This window comes from Sinohyriopsis cumingii, chromosome 1 (assembly GCF_028554795.1).
Source record: "Sinohyriopsis cumingii isolate HCF-2022 chromosome 1, ASM2855479v2, whole genome shotgun sequence".
In the NCBI taxonomy this organism is placed as follows: Eukaryota; Metazoa; Mollusca; class Bivalvia; order Unionida; family Unionidae; genus Sinohyriopsis; species Sinohyriopsis cumingii.
The window spans coordinates 171,827,855-171,851,198 of NC_142961.1; the positions used below are offsets into that span (position 1 = coordinate 171,827,855).

General features: G+C 35.6%; 1 protein-coding gene across 1 annotated transcript; it reads right to left on the reverse strand.

The window, feature by feature from the left end:
* Positions 1-378: 378 nt before the first annotated feature.
* Positions 379-8,825, reverse strand: LOC149808383 (uncharacterized). The gene is made up of 2 exons (XM_089976477.1): positions 8,506-8,825; positions 379-1,956 (listed from the first exon to the last, which is right to left on the reverse strand). Exons 1-2 carry the CDS (start codon positions 8,698-8,700, stop codon positions 1,093-1,095), a joined length of 1,059 nt encoding a protein of 352 aa, XP_089832603.1. The 5' UTR covers positions 8,701-8,825; the 3' UTR covers positions 379-1,092.
* Positions 8,826-23,344: the final 14,519 nt, after the last annotated feature.

A 23,344-nucleotide genomic window follows, 5' to 3' on the forward strand; every position in this document is an offset into this window, starting at 1 on the left:
TTTGGAATTATAGTGAATTCAGACAAGAACGTGTTTGGCTTATATTACTGTGATAAATCAAAAGAACCTAAGCACATCGCCACATCAAGGCTGCTGACATCAGCATTTTTTGAGACTACAGACACATTAACACATTCAATACTGGAATATATTTAAATACTACTAAAATTCAACTGGGACTTTAAACATTTGGATTCGTGATATAACTGTTTAGGACTATTTGGAATTTACTTCACAAATGTACGTTCGTTTCAAATGTTCACTGTATATTCAAGGGAAATAAGTTATCTGTTGAATTTTACAAAAGGTGCTGGTTTTAGCTATTTTTCTGTTACTTAGTTTAAGACCATATAGTCTTAAAAAAAATCACATTGAACATGAATGAGTAGCGACTTTAATGTTCGTCTGAACCATAATCACATAGGAACAAAAAATAGAAATCGGATTTTGATGAATCTTGATTGCAAACCGAAAATAAATGATAACTGAAATTTGTGCGCTGCGTATGTTGCCGAACTAAACTGCAAACTTGCTAAGTCCATACAATTCACATCTGAATGCAGAGACAAACTGTAAGTTCGCCAAGGCAATACAATTCACGTCTGAATGCAGAGACAAACTGTAAGCTTGCCAAGGCGATACAATTCACGTCTGAATGCAGAGACAAACTGTAAGCTTGCCAAGGCAATACAATTCACGTCTGAATGCAGAGACAATCTGTAAGCTTGACAAGGCAATACAAATCACGTCTGAATGCAGAGACAAACTGTAAGCTTGCCAAGGCAATACGATTCACGTCCGAATGCAGAGACAAACTGTAAGCTTGCCAAGGCTTTACGATTCACGTCCGAATGCAGAGACAAACAAAACAAAGAATCCACTTCGTAACAGGTAAACTCATAACCATAAAAATCTCATGTCTAAAGATATTATGCTTAGAATCATGACGGCGACAACAGCTCATTGATGTTGCTACAGTCTCCCCTTTCCCCAACACTAATTTTCACTCGATTAATTAATGCAAGAATACGTGTTGAGGAAAATACAAATCATTTTCAATGCAAAATATATGTAATCAACTTGACTGTTGTATTACTTGCATTCCAATAATGCTACGGTGTGGTAGTATGAACACGAGACATCGATGACTTTTGCAAGATCCTGAACTATTTTTGGGATATATGACCTAAAGAGGTACCTATGACCTTTGCCCTCGGGATGTCCCAGTCGTCCATCACTCCCGCATCCCCACGTGAAAAGATGTCCCTCTCGACTGACAGCAGCGCTGTGAATACCCCCAGATGATATGGCAATGATGAATTCCCCACTGAAGTTTTCCTTGGGAATCTGTACAGGCCTCTGTAAGGACTGCTGGTTTCCGAGGCCGAGCTTGCCTTTATAACCATCTCCACATGCAAACACAGTCCCATCTCTAGCAAGAAATAAAGTATGTCCATGATGTTCTCCAACACTGCAGCTAACCTTGGTCATCGGCGGAATATCAAGTAATCTCTGGGGATATGTTACCTCTTTATGTGTACTTGAACTGCCAAGACCCAATTCACTCTCATAATTTCTTCCAAACACGTAAACTGCTCCATTGCTTGTTACGGCTCCATTGTGTGCAAAACCCGCATCCATATGAACGATTACCTCCCCCTGAAGCCTTGTTATTTCGGTTGGTTGAGAGCAATCGTCCGAATTTCCATGACCCAGAACACCATATCTTCCACTTCCCCACGAAAAAGCCTTTCCATCAACTGTCCACATCAAGGTAAAGTTGTTTCCGCAGGAAACTCCGGCTACCTTCCCTGAGAAAGACCATGTCAGTAATTTCGGAGAAGCTATGTCAGGGCAAGGGGAATAACCCATGACTCCGTGAGATCGTCCATGGCCCCATATATACAAATTCTTGTCCTCTGATACAGCCGCTCCATGCCATGACCCACAGGAAACCTGCAATCGACAACAGTACGCATTTAATTCTGTTACTGGCATACGTTTTCGTGGTATTTATCTAACTACCGTGGTCAACATTGGAAATTTCGTTCCTGATAATAAAATTGTACTACTAACCAGGTCAACACAGGAAACCTCGTTCCAGATAATAAAATTGTACTACTAACCTGGTCAACACAGGTAATCTCGTTCCTGATAATAAAATTTTACTACTAACCAGGTCAACACTGGAAATCTCGTTCCTGATAATAAAATTTTACTACTAACAAAACTAATAGAGGAAGGAATGTACCATAAGACGACGACAGTGAATCATTTTATAAGCGCACTGAAAATAATGCAAATGATCTATGCTTTTGCGCAATAATCAAATGTCGAGATTGGCATTAAATCGTGAGTCTTGCGTAGAAGAAATAAAACAACCACCCCCCACCCCCCACCAAAAGAATGAAAAAAGACAAAGAAGTAGCATTATGGGCGTAAAATCCAAAATATACATCTTTTCATTTCTGGACATTGAGCGTACTCGGTACACAAGTTTCGTATTAGAACGAGCCTTCGCATATCCGAATCTGATGTCTCCAGTACAATAAAAAAAAGCGTACTCGAATTAAGTATGTAGTGAAAATCAAGGGCCTTTGTCCATTACACAATCAATATTAACAATATCGTAAATTAATAATGTTAATTGTAAATTGATAACGATAATGACAATCACAGGTAATCTTAAATAATAATGGCAGATGTTTAATGATAATATTAAGGGTCATGGGATAATAATTACAATAATAACGAAGATAAAAATTACTAGTAATCGTAACTAATAATGACACTCGTATAACGATAATGTTACGGGTAAATACTAAGATAACGACGACAATCACTGATAACCATAACCAATAATTACAATCATAAAAAGATAATGTTAAAAATTAAAGAATAATAACTACAATAATAATAATAATGAAAATCAGCAATAATCGTAACCAATAATAATGTCAAGAATGAAGAGATAATAACTACGATAGTAACGATAATGAGAAGTAATGATAATCGTTTAAGCGTATAATGACAGAGTTAGCTGTATATTCTTTATTTTGTGTTCGTTAGTTTTACACTCTGAAGACGTTATTGGCGACTTCATGCACAGCAAATTATAGCAATGTACCGTTAGGAATGACACACCGAGGGACATTGATCGCGATATAGACGATCACAATCGCTGGTACGATGGTGAAATCAAAATGTTTCTGACGCGTTGAAAATGCAAATGTTATTGCATGGAATTTTACCTAAACAAAACTCCAAAAGACCAACGCGTGAAAAATAAAAACCAACATATGTTTATGTAGAAGTAACATTTTATATCTGGAATAGTACATTGCATCAGCCCATCCTGTCCAACATGTGTGTATATAGTTTATGTCACTGAATTTATTTTGCACCCTTGATATCGCGCCCCTCACCAGGGACCCCGGGAGATTTCATACCCATCATCCGTGACCCGAGAAGAGTGGCTCTAAAATACATTTTCAACATGAAAAATCAATGTTCCAAGTTCGGTGGATTGCCACCCTTTGCTTTAGGACGAGATAGTGTTACGGATAGGGTATCAATTCTACCCCTACCCCACTAAAGCGTAGAGATAACAAAACAAAACAGAAATACTGCAGTCAGAATCATGGCATTCAGTTTTTGGTCCGACAATACCAGAACAATTTTGAAGAGATATATGTATTTGTATTTATTTGCTGACATTACAAAAAGGTACCGTATTTGTCTGTGTATAACGTTATTTGCTGACATTACAAAAGGTACCGTATTTGTCCGTGTATAACGTTATTTGCTCATATTACAAAAATGGGACCGTATTTGTTTTAGAATAACGTGATTGGTTGACACTGCAAAAGAACTAGTCTTTGTTTATATATAACGTTTACATAACTGCAAGTATAACAAACGTGGACCTGTCATGTCATAATACGCAGGTAGATCTGGGTCTATGCAGTTCGCAGTTCGGCGACCATTAAAGCTATTAATGGTAAACCGTTATAAAGCTCCACCGAAGCAGTACTATATAAACGTTTTCTATCTCTGAATCAATTTAGTAATTTGATAAAGTTTGCTTTGAAGCACACCTAATTATCTATCTCTGAATCATTTTAGTAATATGATACAGTTTGCTTTACAGCACACCTAAACTAGGGGGCGCTCACCAGATTATTATGTACTTTTGAGAGAGTGACGTATGTAAGATAAAGTTTTTTGCATTTAAAACATGCACAATGGAGAGAATGTTGGTATACCTCTATGCTACATTAATGCAATGTGGATGATATTTCTTTGGATATTGTACTTTTGGAAATTGTACATGATTTAAGCACACTGCTAACTAAAATGACTGCTCCCTTGTGCTAAAAAAAATCAGCCTGAATTAGTCTAAAGTACACTATCTATAGCAGCTATTAAAATAGGGAAATGAATTTTGCCAGACTAGACAATACCAGCTTCTGAAAGTGCAATGAATGAATTACCAAATATATAAAATGTAAAAAAGTTATCGGCGCTTTTTTTATACAATTTACCTCTGAAGTTCAGGAAGTGAAAATGACCAAGTAGAGCTAGCACTGTTTTGAAAGGCGCACATCTGGAGTAAGGCCAAGCTGTATACTCTATAACCCATATTACATCCATCAATCATGCACCAAAATAACGGGAATTAAAGGTTCTTTGAATTATACCTAAGATACAGAAGGTCTTTTTTAAATAGCCAGTATAATAAAAAGTGAGGAAAGCCGGGGAAATTATATTTCTTTAAAATTCTAACCCTATGCAAAATACGAAACTGTAGAGCGCCACCTTAAAGCAAATATAAAAATGTATGCAATTATTTTTTTTATTTTCATATAATTATGTATGATGTTGTGAATAAAATGGTACATTCATATTGATGTTAAGTATGAAAGTAAGCTAATTATGCTCATTTTGCTCTTGCTTACATAATGTGCCATGAGGCATTTTTTGTGAGTAGTGACCTTAATTATGGGGAAATTAAAACTCTTAGAATATAGGAATAGAGTCACCTTTAATTTAAAACTGTTGCAATAAGTAAAATAAATATGTAGTAAAAATGTTTCTTTTCATTTATTTGCAATGAAATAAAAAAAATGAAGAGAAAGCGAATTCGCTTCTTCCATATTAAACAATATTTATCTGTATATCCCAATGCAAAGTACTTGACACATTTCTCATTACTCAACACGTTTCACTTTATAAACTCCCAAATCCCATTTACAGCATGATCTCTCCATACTTTAGAGTCCTTATACAAATCATATTTATCATTCCTATATTCCTCACGTTTATCCGTGTAAAGTCGGTACATATTTCCTTTCCATGTAGCAGTGAAAGTTCCATTACGTGATAGGAATGTAACTAATGATATCAAAAGCTTACCAATGGAAATACAAGATCATATCTACGAGTTTCATTACAGGTCAAGGGGAGAGGAGAAGTCCAAGCTAGTGAATAAAGATGATCTTGAGTTACATAGGAGAAAGGTAGAGCAAGTGAACAAATATATTCGATTCATATTTGTTAGAACTTTCTTTTGGAGCCTGTACCTGAGGCTGAGAATTTGTTTTGTGAAGAAGATAAGGAAGTAAAAGTCAGAATTCTGCTTCTACTTCATTACATGTACGTTGAAGTAAACCTTCAAAGAACAGAATATATCTACAAACTTCTCTAGTACAAACTTCAATAAGAGTGAGTGTAGGTACCATTCCCACTCATCCAATCAAATAAAGCAGAACTAATTAAATATTATACATAAGTGCGTGTTGGGTCTATTCACACTTGTGTCAGCCTTCCATTCAGCAAGCATGAAACATGTTTCGCTAGCTGACGGCTAAATCAACAGCACTCCTTGAGAGCATAAAAGCCTGGGGGATGAGGCACTGCTTCCTTCCCTCAGGATCAATTATCATCCTGCGGTGCAGGAATAAACCAGAGGCACATGCACATTTTGTGCGCAAGCCTCTTTAATTCAATTAACTAACTCCTTCCGGTGTGTGGATAGTATATTTTGGGGTTTGTAAGCGTTCGCGTACATTTGTGTGCATAGTAGATATTGTGTTTTTTCTCCTTCCCGTGTGTTGATAGTATATTTTGGTTTGTTTTTACTCCTCACTTCAGTGTTGATAGAGTTTCTCTGATTGACACTTAAAGTATTAGCCCTCAGTCTGTACCCTCTTACCGATATTTAAAATTAAAAGCTAGCCCTCAGTGTGTACCCTCTTACCAATATTTAAAATTAAAAGCTGGCCCTCAGTGTGTACCCTTTTACAGATATTTAAAATTAAAAGCTAGCCCTCAGTGTCTACCCTCTTACAGATATTTAAAATTAAAGCTAGCCCTCAGTGTCTACCATCTTACAGATATTTAAAATTAAAAGCTAGCCCTCAGTGTGTACCCTCTTACCAATATTTACAATTAAAAGCTAGCCCTCAGTGTGTACCCTCTTACAGATATTTAAAATTAAAAGCTAGCCCTCAGTGTGTACCCTCTTACAGATATTTAAAATTAAAAGCTAGCCCTCAGTGTCTACCCTCTTACAGATATTTAAAATTAAAAGCTAGCCCTCAGTGTGTACCCTCTTACCAATATTTAAAATTAAAAGCTAGCCCTCAGTGTGTACCCTCTTACCGATATTTAAAATTAAAATCATCACTGATGTAAAAAAAAAACAATCCACTAAGGTTAGTCATTTCATTCATCAATTTTTCACAATTTAAACCTGATCATCACCAGAGTGTCTCTAACACTGTCATCATGTTCACGTTTCAAATCAAATGGATGTCTCTTTACTAACAAGGTCGCCATACTTGCATGAGCAACACTTTACTTTCTAACAACAGATATGATGTAATTCGCTGTATTCAATAGGTTCTGAATAATTTCTTTAATTTTGGTAAGTTTGGGAGTTACACCCATTTGAGGGAAAAAATGTGTGCAAGAGTTACTTTTTCAAGTTATTATTTTCTTTAAATATAGAAATATTAAAACAAGACATTCTGACCGCTCCGGTGACCTAGTGGTTAGAACGTCTGCCTCGGATGCAGCAGGTCGCGGGTTTGAGCCCCGTCCATGTGATCACACAGACTTATAAAAACGGTACTAACAGCTGCCTCGCTTAGAGCTCATCATTGAGAGATTAGTGTTAGGATTGGTAGGCCTGGTGTCAGGATATTGTGAACGGGTGGTACATGATGCTACATGTCTGCGGCATGATGCCCCAGTGCAAGACATCACTATAAATTGTCACACTGCAGACATCGTAGCGATATGATTAAAAGTTGTTACAGCCAGGCCACGTTAAAAATCAAATGCACACACATACACACACACTGAAAACTGTCAAAGCTACGTTAAAAATCCACACACACACACACACACATTGGATGTAGATGACATAGTTTGGAGTGAAAATTGACTGTTCTAGAAACCGGAAAATGACAGTGATCAGTCTATCTGGTTAGTTCCAAACGCAAACAAGGTGACAATATCTTGGACCACCTGGCGAGAATCGGGTTTGAAATTAAAATTATGAAATAATGATTAAGATTTATGCATTTGTTTTATATATTCATCATGAGTTTTTCGTTTCTAAAACTGGCTGGGGTGATTGTGTGAGGGGCTACAAACTGTTTGGGAGGTAGGCGGGTACTATAATGTACTATAATGCCAACAGCGCTGTTCCATGCAGTGGTTCAAGTTTAGCCTGGGACACCAGTTTGTTTACCGTGCACTCTGACGCTTTTACGATGGTACATTCAGACCTAGAGCATGGTGGTGGACGAGTATATCACTACTTTTTCAGTAAAGTGCATCACATTCATTAAAATGCAATGCCTTATTCTGACCGTGAACCACCATTTTCACTAGAAGCGTACTGAGCAGTGAACTACAATTTTAACTAGAAGCGTACTCTACAGTGCACTAGAATTTAACTTGAAGCGTACTCTACAGTGCACTACAATTTTAACTTGAAGCGTACTCTACAGTGCACTACCGTTTTCACAAGAAGCGTACTCTACAGTGCACTACCGTTTTCACAAGAAGCGTACTCTACAGTGCATTACCGTTTTCACTAGAAGCGTACTCTACAGTGCATTACCGTTTTCACTTGAAGCGTACTCTACAGTGCATTACCGTTTTCACTAGAAGCGTACTCTACAGTAGTGCATTACCGTTTTCACTTGAAGCGTACTCTACAGTGCATTACCGTTTTCACTTCAAGCGTACTCTACAGTGCACTACCGTTTTCACTTGAAGCGTACTCTACAGTGCATTACCGTTTTCACTAGAAGCGTACTCTACAGTGCACTAACGTTTTCACTTGAAACTTGCTGTGCAGCTCATTACTATATTCCCTTGAAACGAGCTGTACAGTGCACCACCATTTTCACTTGAAACACGCTGTATAGTGCATTCCCTATGCACACGAGTAGAAAAATTTGCACTAAATTCTGTCAGCTGTCTCCCTACCTGCTGAATGACTTTTCCATCCAGTTCTCCTTTAATTCCACAAGGCATACGTTGATCTGTGTCCTGACCTGTCCCAAGACGGCCATGCTTTCCGCAACCAAACGAGTACACTGCACCGCTCATAGTTACTACCGTAGTAAATAAACCGCCACTACTTATAGCACGACACGGCTCTGGTAACCCTACAGGGCACATGGTGTGTTGCGTGTCTGTTGTACCCGGGCCTAATTGCCCCGATTTTCCAAGACCACACGTATATACAGTCCCTACTGATGACACCGCCACTTTTGCAAACGTTAACTCTACAGTGAAGAATGTATAACAACACACGTTGTCATTGAAATCGAATATTACGACGATGTTGTTAGCGAAACATCGAAGCTACTGGTATCATTCCTAAAAATAGATTATTGTATACAATACCCATTAGCTTAACCTAAGAGAGGGAATTCTTTCATTTACTGAGGGTCATGTTACATTCTTTCCTTTTGAATTTCCTCCCTTGCGTTTCGAAGTAAGTGTGTCGAAGGGGCATGTAGGACTCACGGTACTAATTCAGTTCCCATAGTAAACCTATGCAAACCCCATGATATAAAAAATTCGATAACTTAAAAATTTCTGAGTGCTCATGATCAAACCTATATTTATCAGTATAGATGAACCTGGATGTCAGCTTCTGTGTAGAGGAAAGGATATGAGCCGTGGAATATTCTGGACCTGCATGTGTTTGGAACATGTGCTTTCAATTTTGCACCAAAGAGTCATGTGCTAATTTTAGTAATGAGTGTTTCAAACTCAAGACTGTTTAAGGACTGAAATTCCATCAATAAAACAATGTCTCTATTTTTTTAACTTACAACTAGGATAAGCTCTTAAAAAGTTCATTTTCCTACAACATAACTTACATTATTAACCAATCCTGGTCAGCCAAACCCATATATACTCTATTTTAGGTTCACCCATTCCCAGGCTGGTTCCCATTTTTTCATACCTATAGTACTGTGTGTCCTGTAATGTAATTCATACACATGTGCATCCATTTCTTCATTCATCCATGCCATTCGAAGATTCTGGGGAAAAGCCAAAAGTCTCACAAAAAATGAAAGTTAGCTTGTAAAAAAAAGTATAAAAAAATAAGATATAAAAAATACAGTACACAGAATCCTCTACAAACTTTGCCGTCTGTAGTTCATCATCATATTTGGCTGTAATGTATCGTGGTTGCTCTGTATGAGATGTCGAAACAACTTTTCGACACTATCGAATGTCTGGTCGTCATAGAATAGCATTAGGAATCTCAAAGCTTGGCTAAGGGGCATTTGGAACTTGAAATCACTTCAAGAAAAAATAATGATGACGATAATAAGATAAGTCGCTATTATATTCTAAATAAATGAATAAACACCAGCACAACCTAGTCGTCCTACCATCATCCGAAACAGTTTTCAAAAATCCACAAAGCCAAACTTCACCACAAGCAGTTAATTTCGTTTTGAATTACACTGCAAGTCAAGTACGCTTGAAATTATGTTTCAGTTGATTGTGCAATTTTGTTATCTTCTTTTGAAGACTTAATTCTATTTTCAAAGTTTCGAAGTTAAAAAAACTGATCTCCGTATTTTTAGAAACATTTATTAGCAATAAACTAGACTCAGAATTTGGGCAGTCTATATCTTTATTTAAAAAAGAAAAGAGTAATCATCTTAACTTTTGTCAGTTCTAATAAGCTGCTACATGGACCCAGAACACAATTAATTTTACTAAAATTGCTCTACATTTGTTGCTCATTACTGAACTTTATACTGTGTGGATGGTTGGATACAAGCATAATTTTAGAAATCTTATGGGAAAAGAACTATCACATTTGTAGATAGCTATATGTTGATTCTGCAGTCTTTTGAGTTTTTGGCGTAGAATTTGAACAATGACCAGTTTGTTGAGGCAACGTTATTTTGGTGCACTTTAACCTAATTTTTACAGCAAAACAAGAACATTTAACCATATGAGTACTTCGATAGTGTTTATCGATTCGATCAAATAACGCTACCTTTTTTATTAAAGCTTTTTTCATGAATTAAGGTTTCAAACAAATCTGATGACAATTACAGTAGGTACATAATTTGATTCCAGATTTCAACATGAACACACTTAGTGACCAGCATAATCATTATGTGCAAAAAAAGGATAATTTGCTATACGGCATTTTGAAGAATTTAGGAATGTATCGGTATCTAATTATTATATTAGATTCCACTCATCAGTCCAAACATTAGGATTAGCGCATGGAGCTAGCATTACATATCACGTATATAGCATTATATATCACGTATAAAGCATTATATATCATGTATATAGCATTATATATCACGTATAAAGCATTACATATCATGTATATAGCATTATATATCACGTATAAAGCATTATATATCATGTATATAGCATTATATATCATGCATATAACATTATGCATAATGTATATATCACTATATATCATGCATATAACATTATATATCATGTATATAAAAATATATTTCATGTATAGAACACTATATATCGTGTATATAACACTATATATCATGTCTGTAGCATCATATATCATGTATATAGTACTATATTTCATGTATATAGCATTGTATATAATGAATATATCATTATATATCAAGTATATAACAGTATATATCATGTGTATAGCACTATATATCTTGTATATAGCATTGTATATAATATATATATCATTACATATCAAGTATATAGCAGTATATATCATGTATATAGAACTATATATCTTGTATATAGCATTATATATAATGTATATATCATTACATATCAAGTATATATCATGTATATATCACTATATATCATGTATATAACATTATGCATTGTATATAATGTATATATCATTACATATTAAGTATATAGCAGTATATATCATGTATATATCACTATATATCATGTATATAACATTATGTAGAATGTATATATCACTATATATCATGCATGTAACATTATATATCATGTATATAAAAATATATTTCATGTATATAGCACTATATATCATGTCTGTAGCATCATATATCATGTACATAACACTATATATCATGTCTGTAGCATCATATATCATGTATATAGTACTATATATCATGTATATAGCACTGTATATAATGTATATATCATTGTATATCAAGTATATAGCAGTATATATCATGTATATAGCACTATATATCTTGTATATAGCATTCTATATGATGTATATATCATTACATATCAAGTATATAGCAGGATATATCTTGTATATAGCATTGTATATAATGTATATATCATTACATATCAAGTATATAGCAGTATATATCTTGTATATAGCGTTGTATATAATGTATATATCATTACATATCAAGTATATAGCATTATATATCATGTATATAGCACTATATATCATGTATATAGCACTATATATCTTGTATAGAACTTAAACTTTAGATACAGGATGAAATATTCCTGATGGACTAGTTGGGAAAGAGAGATGGAACTAGTATGATCCATCATAAAATCGCGCCCTCCCCCCAGCCCCCCAAAAAACAAACAACGAAACAAACAAACAAAAAACAGCCAAAAAAGAAAGAAAAGCAAGCGAATACTACCAGACATTAGCAATACTGGTTGCTTTTATACAAGGATTTGGAGGTACCGACGCATGCATAAAACTATTTCAAAGACTACCAACCCCTTGTTCAGAGAAATTAATTTCAACGAAAATGATGTAGCTCAATTACAAAAGAAAGAAGTTACTAAATGATTACAAATGTACAAAACTAACTGTGCTACAACTCTTGTGTACGTTTAAAAAGAAAGAGAAATATGTCATTGACAACAGAAGTTTAAAGTTTTATAAGCTATTGGTGTTTAAACTTGGAAAGTTGAACATAATTTTCTTGTTTCTGCAGCAACCTTTGCTGCAATTCAGGGAAATAAACTATTAATAAATTGCACAAAACTTGTTGGTTTCCACTATTTTCTGTTTTTTAGTTCAAGACCATCAAGTCGTAACAATGTGAACTGATAATCACTGGAAATTGCATTTGATCTAAACTTAAGACCACCATCACCTCCCTGTCAAGTGATCGCCCAGTTTCGAGTACATTCACCATATTCCTACAAACATAAACTTTTTCCAAATCTATTGTAAATATGAGCTACAAACGTTTGAAACAATACATATAAAAGGTTTCATACGGCGGGACAAGGAAAAATCCGACGGTCGCATCCAATCAGTAGTAATTAAGTTCATGGGCTTACGTGGACCAATCAAATTCGCGTAACATGTTGACATATCAAAATTATTAAACTGCATACACTATATGTAAAAGGTACCAACTATCTGATAAGTATTAATTATGCTATTTTCTTCAGAAAGATATTAATTATTGCATCATATTGAATAACACTAACCCCGCTGATAAGTGTAGAGGATACCACATATAAGAAAGGTTCTGGACGTTTCAGAAATGAGCAAACCATTATACTATGCAGATACGTATGTGAGTCAAGTTGAAAAATGTATTCCCTTAAGATCAACAAAGATGTCAAGACCGTGTGAAAAATAAGTAAATGTGTGATGAAAGGAATTTATAAATCTAGATGTAGTGAAAAATGTCTTCTTGAACATAAAGAAACGTATCGAGATATGAATTTATTTTGTCGGTTGCATATCATCAAAATGAGCAAATCTGCTCTTTATAGAATTGTGATTTTGCAAAATCACCCGTACACATATTAAAAGCTCGATCAGTAAAATCTAAATAAATTTGTCGTTCTGTTTCTCTGTATCATCTAAATTCCCGCAGTCTTCGATTGGTTAATAGCATTTTTACAAGGACATATATGTATCAGTAACTCCAATTACCGATGATGTAATTTATCTTTCGTATTTATCACGATCACCTTTAACTTTTTTTGTAACCGCTGTCTATCTAAGTCTTCTTACACTCAAAACTTTGGACAGATGAATACATTATAACTGAAACTTCAGTGTTTCGCATTACCTTATGCGTTGCTCCTTTGGAACAGTTCCCCTTCAGTGATGACGTATGCATCCCACGCATGCATAGGATAGCTACGTGGTAGAATGAAACCTAACACATATTGATGGTTGGTTGTTCTGAATGTATACCTGGCAATCTGACATAAATAAATATACATTTTACGAGCATCAACATTTTCTTTTCAGCTGATTTGAAGGTGACTATCATGTTGTACATTAAGTACCTTAAGACCACTGCCATGTATGTATGTATGTATGTATGTACGTACGTACGTACGTATGTATGTTGTGTGTGTGTGTGTGTGTGTGTAATGAAGATGGGGGTCTTGATTTTATCACTTACTTAAATAATTTATGAATGCATGTGTTATTAATTTAAGACATAAATCTTGGCTTATGTAAACTGTTGCTCGAATTGAAAGCCACGAGCATCATCCATGTTTCGCATACCTTCTATTGTCCCTGAAATCGTTTCTATTGCTCAGTCGAATATTTTATCTTCGACATTTATTATTAGATTTGAAAAAAAAATTGCATTGAACCGTGTTAGTAAGTTTCATTGTAATTAGATCTTAGTTCGATCATAAGCACATGCATCACGTAGAGTTTTGGCTCGCTTAGCACATGCATTGCTAATGCACAAACCAAATATGATCTGAAGTTGCATCTCAACAAGAGCTTTGATGAATTTTACGAAGAGTACATTTCGTACGGAGTTATGGACCACGACCATCTCATGCACACAATTTTGTAATTACTGCAGCATTTACATTCTCATTTCGGTGGTTCTTTCCGGGATTTTCTCGGGTTCTTCCTCCACCATTTATACTGGCCATCATGTATAACCTATCTTGTGCTGAAAAATTGCGTTAAACCCTATAACAACAACAACCTTTTCATTTGATTTAAGACAAATTTGTGACTAAAAAAAATGCATTCCATTTGTATGAAAAGATGAACATTACATTTCGTGTTTGACTTTAAATTAATTTTGAATATTTGTCTTGCCAACAGCTCGTATAAGTTTGATAATCAGTTATGGCCCTTGGTTGACTTTGAAAATTCTACTGGCTTGTGAACGTTCTAGTACTGGCATTTTTTTAAGGGGTGTGTGTGTACCTTTTATAGGAAATATCACACCACATTCAATCTTTTCACTAAAACTGCGGTAAACTGCTCTAAAGCCCTTATGCTACAGTAAATTGGTAGGTAACATTTATTTGCTATTTCTATCCAAATAAAATTGTCGATGGATAATAATTTATTTGCAATTATACAATTTTTGCTGCATTATTTTAACGGATCACATTCTCAATGATTCATTTAACTCTCAAATTATTCTTTATCTGTTTATATTACTGTTACGTATAGTGGATTTGCATTGTTTGTCAGTTTTAAAAAAAATTCATTACATGTTTTCATAATGTTACATTGTATGTTGGACTTGACCTTGTCTAAAACTGAGTTTATTTCTGTTTGACCTGAATTGACTATTCTTTAAACAACTAATACATAGTACTAATACATAGTTAAAGTATTATCTATATGTATGGGATTAAAATCAGTATTATTATTATTATTATTATTAAGAAGTAAATATGTTTATTTGGGTCTAGGTCTAGGTTTTGGAATTTTCAAAGTACATTTTACATACTTCAGGTTATGGTTTTTATTTTGTAAGCATTCTGGAAGGTTATTTTCCATTAGGTAATGTTGTTGCTTTTTAAAAATATAGAAATGTTAATTTTTGCCTGAGGTCAAGTAGAGAACTATATAATCTTGTAACTGAGAGGATTTTTTCAGTTATGCTTTAAGACTTAGCACTTTTAAGTTGTAGTATATATTGTGTCCAGTATTACCTTTTTCGGCTGTAAATTTCATTTCTTCAAATTATTGAATTCAAGTGAACATTTTCTCTGGAAATACAAAAGTTATCTGATAAAATTCTTGGATAGAGACGTTCACTGGAATTTAAAGTGAATTCTAACATGGAATTATCTTACTTCGATTCAACAAAAGACTGTCGACATATTAACATTCCATAAGCTAACACAGACACATCATCTCCTTCAGTTTTTTATTTATTCTGGACTTCAACTGAATTTTATTCAGGACGGACTTTAAATTATTAGGACTTGTATTTGTAATTCCTGGAATATTCTGGGATTTTAATCGTTCTTTTTTCTCATTTTGACATTTTTTTTTCTAGGGAAATAAAATATTTATTGAATTTTGCAAAGCTTGTTGCTTTTCACTCTTTTCTGTTACTTATTTTAAGAGCAGAGACTCGTGACAATTGCTTATATATAATTCTGATGAACACTAGGTAAGAATAAACAGAATTGAAATAAACACTGTATACGTATAATACAACTAATGGAATTTTTACTCTGTGTTACTATATAAAAAATTTCCATATTACAAAGTCGGGATAATCATAGAAAAATCTTCCTTTATTTCAGTTTATAGATATTTGTGTGATACATGAAATCGCAAAGAGAAGAATGTATGTTGTGCAGTGCTTCATGAAGTTATAGCCTCCTGAAATGGTTCAACTTCAAAACTGTGTGTATACATTGTAGTGGAAGCTCCGATTTGAACTTCATTATGAAAAATTACATCCATTAGTAGAATGGTCTGCCAGGATCAATGGCACAGAAGAATACTGGACACATCTGCTGATGCATGCCTGAAAACATTTTGAAGCACCCAGCGGTATTTAATTCTTTATGATACACTCTTTAGAATCCAGGTAGTTTTTCTGTCAGCTAAATTTTGACTGCCATTACGACACCATATTATGTTAGTTGTGTACTACCTGGATGCTTAATGATTCAAAATGCATTCCTATGCTAAGTCAATCAAGGGCCATAACTGTAAAATACAATAAAAGTCTGGTCAATCTCAAACTCATTCTAATCATTGCTTACAAGAACTTCTTTAACAAATGCGACTCAGTGAAACAATAACAATGCAAAATGTTGTAGTGCTCAAAAGCTAGTGAAATGACCAAGTCATATGCCTTATTTGTTCAAAGGAAATAATTGCATAAAATATTGTTCAAATCTGATTATAAAAGTCATCTGAAGTTATACATGGAATTTGGTTCAAATTAAAAGGCGAATACACTAAAGGAGCGCATAATTCCAAATATTCCCAAAAGGCCATAAGTATTTAAATTAAAGTCGATACCAGAACATCAACAGGCAAGATCATTTTGACCTAAAACTTCATTGCCTATTTGATTCGAATCAAGCAAAGAATAGTTCACAAGCTATGGGGATGCCCATTCCTAATTCATCATGAATCATGACTCTAAGTAACAACAGATATTTACATTATCAAATGGGGCGAGGCGAACCCTAACAGGCGAACGCTAACAGCCAATATGGTCAAAATCAAATTTAAAAAATGTCTGCACTAGAGCCTTCACAAAAACTTAAAAAATGATATTGAGAAGGAAATAATTTCTTTAAGTGACACATTTATTGGTCAGGTTTATGATGAGGCCAGTTTTGCTCCTCGATGGCATCAATCAAAAACGTATTAATCATAGTGGTCCTCTTTGTACTACTCACACTCTTCTAATCAAGGTGACAAACAACAATCACTTGTCAATGAACAGGGAAATATCCTTAGATCTTCTATTAGTTTCAGAGGACTATTAGTAAAAATTAAGCCACAGAAGTACCTGTTTGTTATTTTGGTAAAACTGGGGTCCTTTAAAAAAATGATGACCACCTGAGGTACCTGCTGTTGACAAGTGGTCAGTGAACTATCAAATTGTTGATGCAAAGTCATGTAGAAAGTAATTTCTTAGTTTAGCCCTTGAAACTCTTTTCATTGGCCATTTAGGGATCAGAAAGACTTATCCTAAGATCGTAAATCGTATTGACCAAAAATTAAACGTGATGTTTGTAAATACTGCCGATCTTCTCACACTTGTCAAATGGTTTGAAAACCCAATCAGAAGATACCTAATGCTCATTTGCAACCTATTTCTGCATTTGACGAACCACTGAGCAGAATAATGGTTGATTGTGTTGGTTCCTTACCATAGACCAAGTAAGGCAAACAATACTTGTTGACCATAATAGGTGTGTCTACAACATTGCCAGAGGCAATTCCATTGAGGAAGATTAAACCTAAAACAATAGTAAAAGCCTCAATATGGCCTGCTCTAATCTATCCCATCTGATTAAGGGTAAAATTTATGTCTGGAATTTTACAGCAAGTTATATATAAATTAGGCAGCAATTCAAGTCACACAAACATTTAAATCAAAGAACTACAATGGAGAGGATTTTTTCAGTCTGGTGATAAAGTTCTGTTTCTCTTTCTCATTCTTCAGAATATTCTTCAGATTGGTTATTATGGTCCTTACAAAGTTAGAAAGAAAATGACTGAGTTAAATTACAGGATTATTACTCCTGGGATGTAAATATATTAAAGGAGTACCGGTATGTTGTTAGAGATAGTCAGGTTAATCATTCAGTCAATTTAGTTATACCTGTCCCACACATTGCGCACTGAAGCGATGAAATGCAATCAGACTGTAGTGACTTTAGATAAACAAATCTTCAGAACTCACGAATAAATAAAATCTACCATGACGTTGAAATTGTAGATTCCACACTTGTGAAACAGCAACCTTACAGTATGAACGGTCTCGAACAGGAATGTTTGAAAATAGAAATTCAGTATTTGCTGGAGAATTATTTCATAGAGCCTAGTAAAAGTGACTGGAGTTCACCATGTATACATTTACCGAAACCTGAAAATACTTTCCGCATGTGAACCGACTATAGAAAGGTGAACAGTATGACTAAATAGATTCATTTCCTTTGCCAAGAATCTATGATTTCATTGATACAATTGGAAATGCAAAGTATGTCACCAAATTTGACCGTCTGACAAGATTCTTGCAAATTCCACTGATGGAAAGGGTGTTCGTGACTCCAGATGGACTTTATCAATGTAAAGTGATGCCGATTGGGATAAAAGGTTCAAATTTGTACTTTTCAACGTCTAACGAACATGATTATGTCTGGTCTAGATATATGCAACAATATCATCATCTACAACGAAACCTGGAAAGATCACTTAGAGACAATTTGGAAATTCTGTGACAGACTCACTGATGCAAATTTGATAATTAAGTTATCAAAAAATAGGTTTACCGTGCGTGTGTTACATTTCTAGGACATATTTTGAGACATGGACAAGTTAAACCTATAGACGCTAAGGTTAAGGCTTATTTTTGGGAAGATTTGCTCGAATTCTCCCATAAATGCTGAACCCCTGTCAAATTTGTTAAGAAATAAAAACCAAGTTTATTTGTTCTGAAAAATGTCAGAAGGCTTTTGATACATTAAAGGTCATAACTGAGATTGTACCAGTTCTTTCAGCTCCAAATTTGGCTTTGTGCGATTTTCTGTCGTCAAGCAACTGTTTGGTGGTAAAAACATGCATGCAGCTTTGACATGGAAACATTTTCATCTTGTGTTTGTAATGTCTGTAAACCATCCAGGAAAGATCTTTTGTCCACATGTAATGATGTCATGCATATGGACAATCCATAGTGCTCAACAACGGAAGATCAACATCAGTCTGCTCGAGTGTATGTTGTGAGAGTCGTTTCGGATAAAGGCCGCTGTTCCAAGCATAAACATTAACGGTGATATCAAGGTTGTGTTCTTCAAACTTTTTTGTTGTAATCTCAGAAACTAAACAGAACAATATGTCTCACAAACATTTAGTTCACCCAGGTAATGTCGGTATTTTCAAGGTTATATATGTGTTCACGCGCGCGGAATATAGCGCGAACAAGATCTTCCATTCCAAACAGCGACTGTTCAAGGATTTCATGTTTATCACTGTCAGCAGGGGAATACAAGCTGGTGATGGAATATAATACGACCTGCCATAAGGAATGTATGGGGAACCTTAACTTGACCTTTTATGCATGAGGAAAAGGTCTATCATGAACCTACTTTAGTGTATTTGCCAAACTCTCCAAAGACTAATTCAAAATCTTTATCCATTTCATCAATGATGGCCTCTGTTTCTTCGCCATTCAAGATATCAAGGGCATGACCCCAACCCTACGCTTGTGAGATTCTGTGAAGTACTTGGCCCTCTTTGATTACAAAATCAACCATTGTAAATTCCACACTGAGAACAATATTCGCCTTGGAATTTAGGTATGCCCTCGCGTGCTGCAGCGTTGGTGTGTTCTTCGGATGCATGTTTGAATAGAGGCTTCACAGCGTCTGTGCCAAGCCTGTATTCGTATAGGATAATTGCCCAGTAACCTTTGAATTTGCTAGGGCACTTGTACGGCTTATCCGGCTTGTGGAAATTGGTCTCGTTAAGCTTAAATAATAATAATAATAATAATAATAATAATAAGCGGAAATAGTAGTTGCAATAGGACAGCGACGGGTTTCCTCATCAGCGACCACGTGCGAGATTTCATTCCGCCAGGCCCATGACTAAATATTGATAGCTGGCTGCACTGCCGTTGCAAGAAGCTGACTCAAAGTCAGTCGTGGATCATCTGGAAGGTGTCCTAATAGTGCATGTTTACTTTCATTTAATGTCATTCTAAGCATCCTTATTTCATGGTCTCGCGGATTGCTTGAGTCGGCATATCTTTCTGTAATAACAAGCACTGTCTAATTGCTTTTGAATCAATTAACATATTGGTAATATCATTTTGATCATATCGGAAACAACCATCACCTCAATCCAGGATATTATTGTTTCCGTGACAACAGTCGTTTGCTTTTTGTTTTACAACAGTTTCCACGTTGTTGTTGGTAAAACTACGCCGACTCTCGCAGAAATACTCGGCGAAAGATCGGCTTGGTCAGCAGAGCTGATTACGCGACTGGACATGAATACCACATATAAGGTATGTTTGAGCACACGAGCCAAGTCGTATAATGAGTAAGATGGATTTACAGCATTCGTTAAGACATATTTTTGTGCAAAGTTCACGTTTTCAGAGTCATTCGCCTTTGCGGTTTTGCATGCCAATGCCACCAAACATGTTATATATACATGATGATTGTATTCTTTAATATCTTTCTCCATTCATGGTGCGTTCAACCCAAAATGGTCCATGATCAGATTATACTGCATGGAGCGTAACCCCTAGTAATACTGCCAACCGTAACAACCATTGGATTCATGATGGTAAGTTTGCGTCTCATAAGCTAGATATTTCGCCACGCGGAAGCCTCCTCAGCTTAGCACCAAGTAGCTCTTCCTGTGTAAGTAATATTTTCTTCAAAGGGATGTTTGGTGAGATCACTGCACAATTATCTTTGCGATAATGCACTACGCCAACTCGTAAATTACCATCTGATGTACGTTGGCATCCAAGAATTTTAAAGATGTGTGTACTTGTCTTTGAACTTGAAATTCCCTGCAATTACCATCCCGTCACTGTATGGTTTTTGTGTCTCTGCACTGAAATAACTTTTCATAGAAATTCCGCTATTTCTCCGGCCTTTGATTCATTTTCCAATATTCTTTGTCTCTGCAAATGAATGCAGTGTTATGCGTACACATAAGTGCCATTTGTGTATCCATATATTACACACCAAAGGCATCTCTATAATTGTTTTTCTCTTGACAGTAATCGTGAAGATTTTCGCTGTATCTGCCGTTTTCGCTCTTTTCGTATCATATTTCACTGTTTTCGCTGGGTGTTTAACTGTCTTCAGTGTCGTGAACGGTTGAACTCACTCGCACTGGACCACTCCGGTGGCCTAGTGGCTAGAGCGTCCGCCTCGATGCGGGAGGTCGTGGGTTCGAACCCCGGCCGAGTCATACCAAAGACTTACAAAAATGGTACTAACAGCTGCCTCGCTTGGCACTCAGCATTAAGAGGTTAGTGTTAGGACTGGTCGGCCTGGTGTCAGGATAATGTGACTGGGTGGGACATCATGCAACATGTCTGCGGCATGATGCCCCAGCGCTAGACATCACTATAAACTGCCACACTGCAGACATCGTAGCAATATGACTGAAAAATTGTTAAAGCTACGTTAAAAATCCTAATCACACACACACACACACTGGCGACTCAGTTAACGTCAGCAACTTAACGTTTTCTTGTATAATATCATACAATGACTTCCCTGGTGCTTTATTGTATTCTTCGCCAATTTTTTGTGATCCCTAACCCTGCTAAATTATCAAGGTGCTCCGGCTGCGCATTAGAAACATTATATGGGACCTATAGGGCTCTTTAGTGAACCGATATGATGCATTTCGATTGAGTAGCGATTTAATCTTTTCTGTAACGTTACAAACACGCCATTAGTCGGGAAATTTTTTACCCATTAGCCGCAGACGCGAATCCGTTCATAATACTACGTGTCAAATGGTAACTGTATAAAATAGTAATCTCTGATTGCAAATCATGTATGTTTTCGAGCTCGCAGTGCTTCAGTCACAATATCAAACTGCAGTTGCAGGTGGCGAAGCCACCGAGTGTGATTGCGGTTGTGAGTGGCGTTGCAACCTAGGACAAGCTAAACGCGATCATGCCGCTAGTGCCCTTTACCTGATATGTAACCCTGATCAGTAAAGTTGTCCGTTGTGCCATTGAACGCAATTCAAACAGAAAAGGCAGAGAGAAAGAGAGAGGTAGGGAGGTGGGGAGACGCTCATTAGTAAAATAAATGGATATGTGTGTTACAGATAGTAACATACAATTATCACGAATCATTCACAAATATATTAAGAAAATCGACGACGATGATGATGATGATGATGATGATGATGATGAAGGAAAAGAAGGATAAGGACAAATGAATCCTTTTAGCAAGAATTAGTTCCTATGATTAGTTTGACATTTTTTATATTACTACTAATGCAACGTAAATTATCAGCACCATTATAAAGAACAACATCATCTGCAGTAATAATAATAATAATAATAATAACTTAGCTGTGTTATGATTGCCTAAATCACCACCTACGGTCGTTGCTAAAACATAATAGCAGCCTCACGTGTGCACGAGAGGGTTTTGTAACATACCAACGGCTCACCTGACGTCTTATCGTAAGCCTACCTTGTCCAACCAAGTACGCTATTTTGCTCCAGTGTGCGTGATGAATATGAATGATATCACACTGTATTTTTGTTTCAGGAAGAACGACGAAGTTCGTTGCGTTTTCCTGGAATTTATTAGGTAAAAGAAAAACAGATAAAGGCAGACTTGAACTAATAACTTTCTGGCCTGGTATAAAGATTTAGCCTAGTTAACTCACAACTGAAATAAATTACAAAGTGTTTCATTTAACATATTAGAACATTGTAATAACCTGACAATACATGTATGATAGAAAACTATTAGACATAGAGTGAAATTAGGCTAGAACTAGATTTAACCGAAACATTTGTATCTCACCGAGAAACACGTATTCATAATACAAACATTAACTGATGTACATGATTGTGAAATACATTATTTATTTCACAAATGCATAATGATATGCACACAAAACAAATCACACTAAGGTGAAATAAATAGAACACATATAAAGGATAACTTATGAACAACTAAGAAAATGATACATGTAGACCATGTGTTTCTCCTAACATTTTAAAGCTTAACTAAGCATGGGCTTTTGAAAGGGACATACTAAACCTCTCACCTGTGGTACTGATTGTGCATAGTTGCAAAAGTTGAGGAACGCGTGAATACAACTCACCAACTGAATTACTGTATATATCCTTAAAAAAGCCATACACCATATGTTGGCATATATTTACCCCTGTAT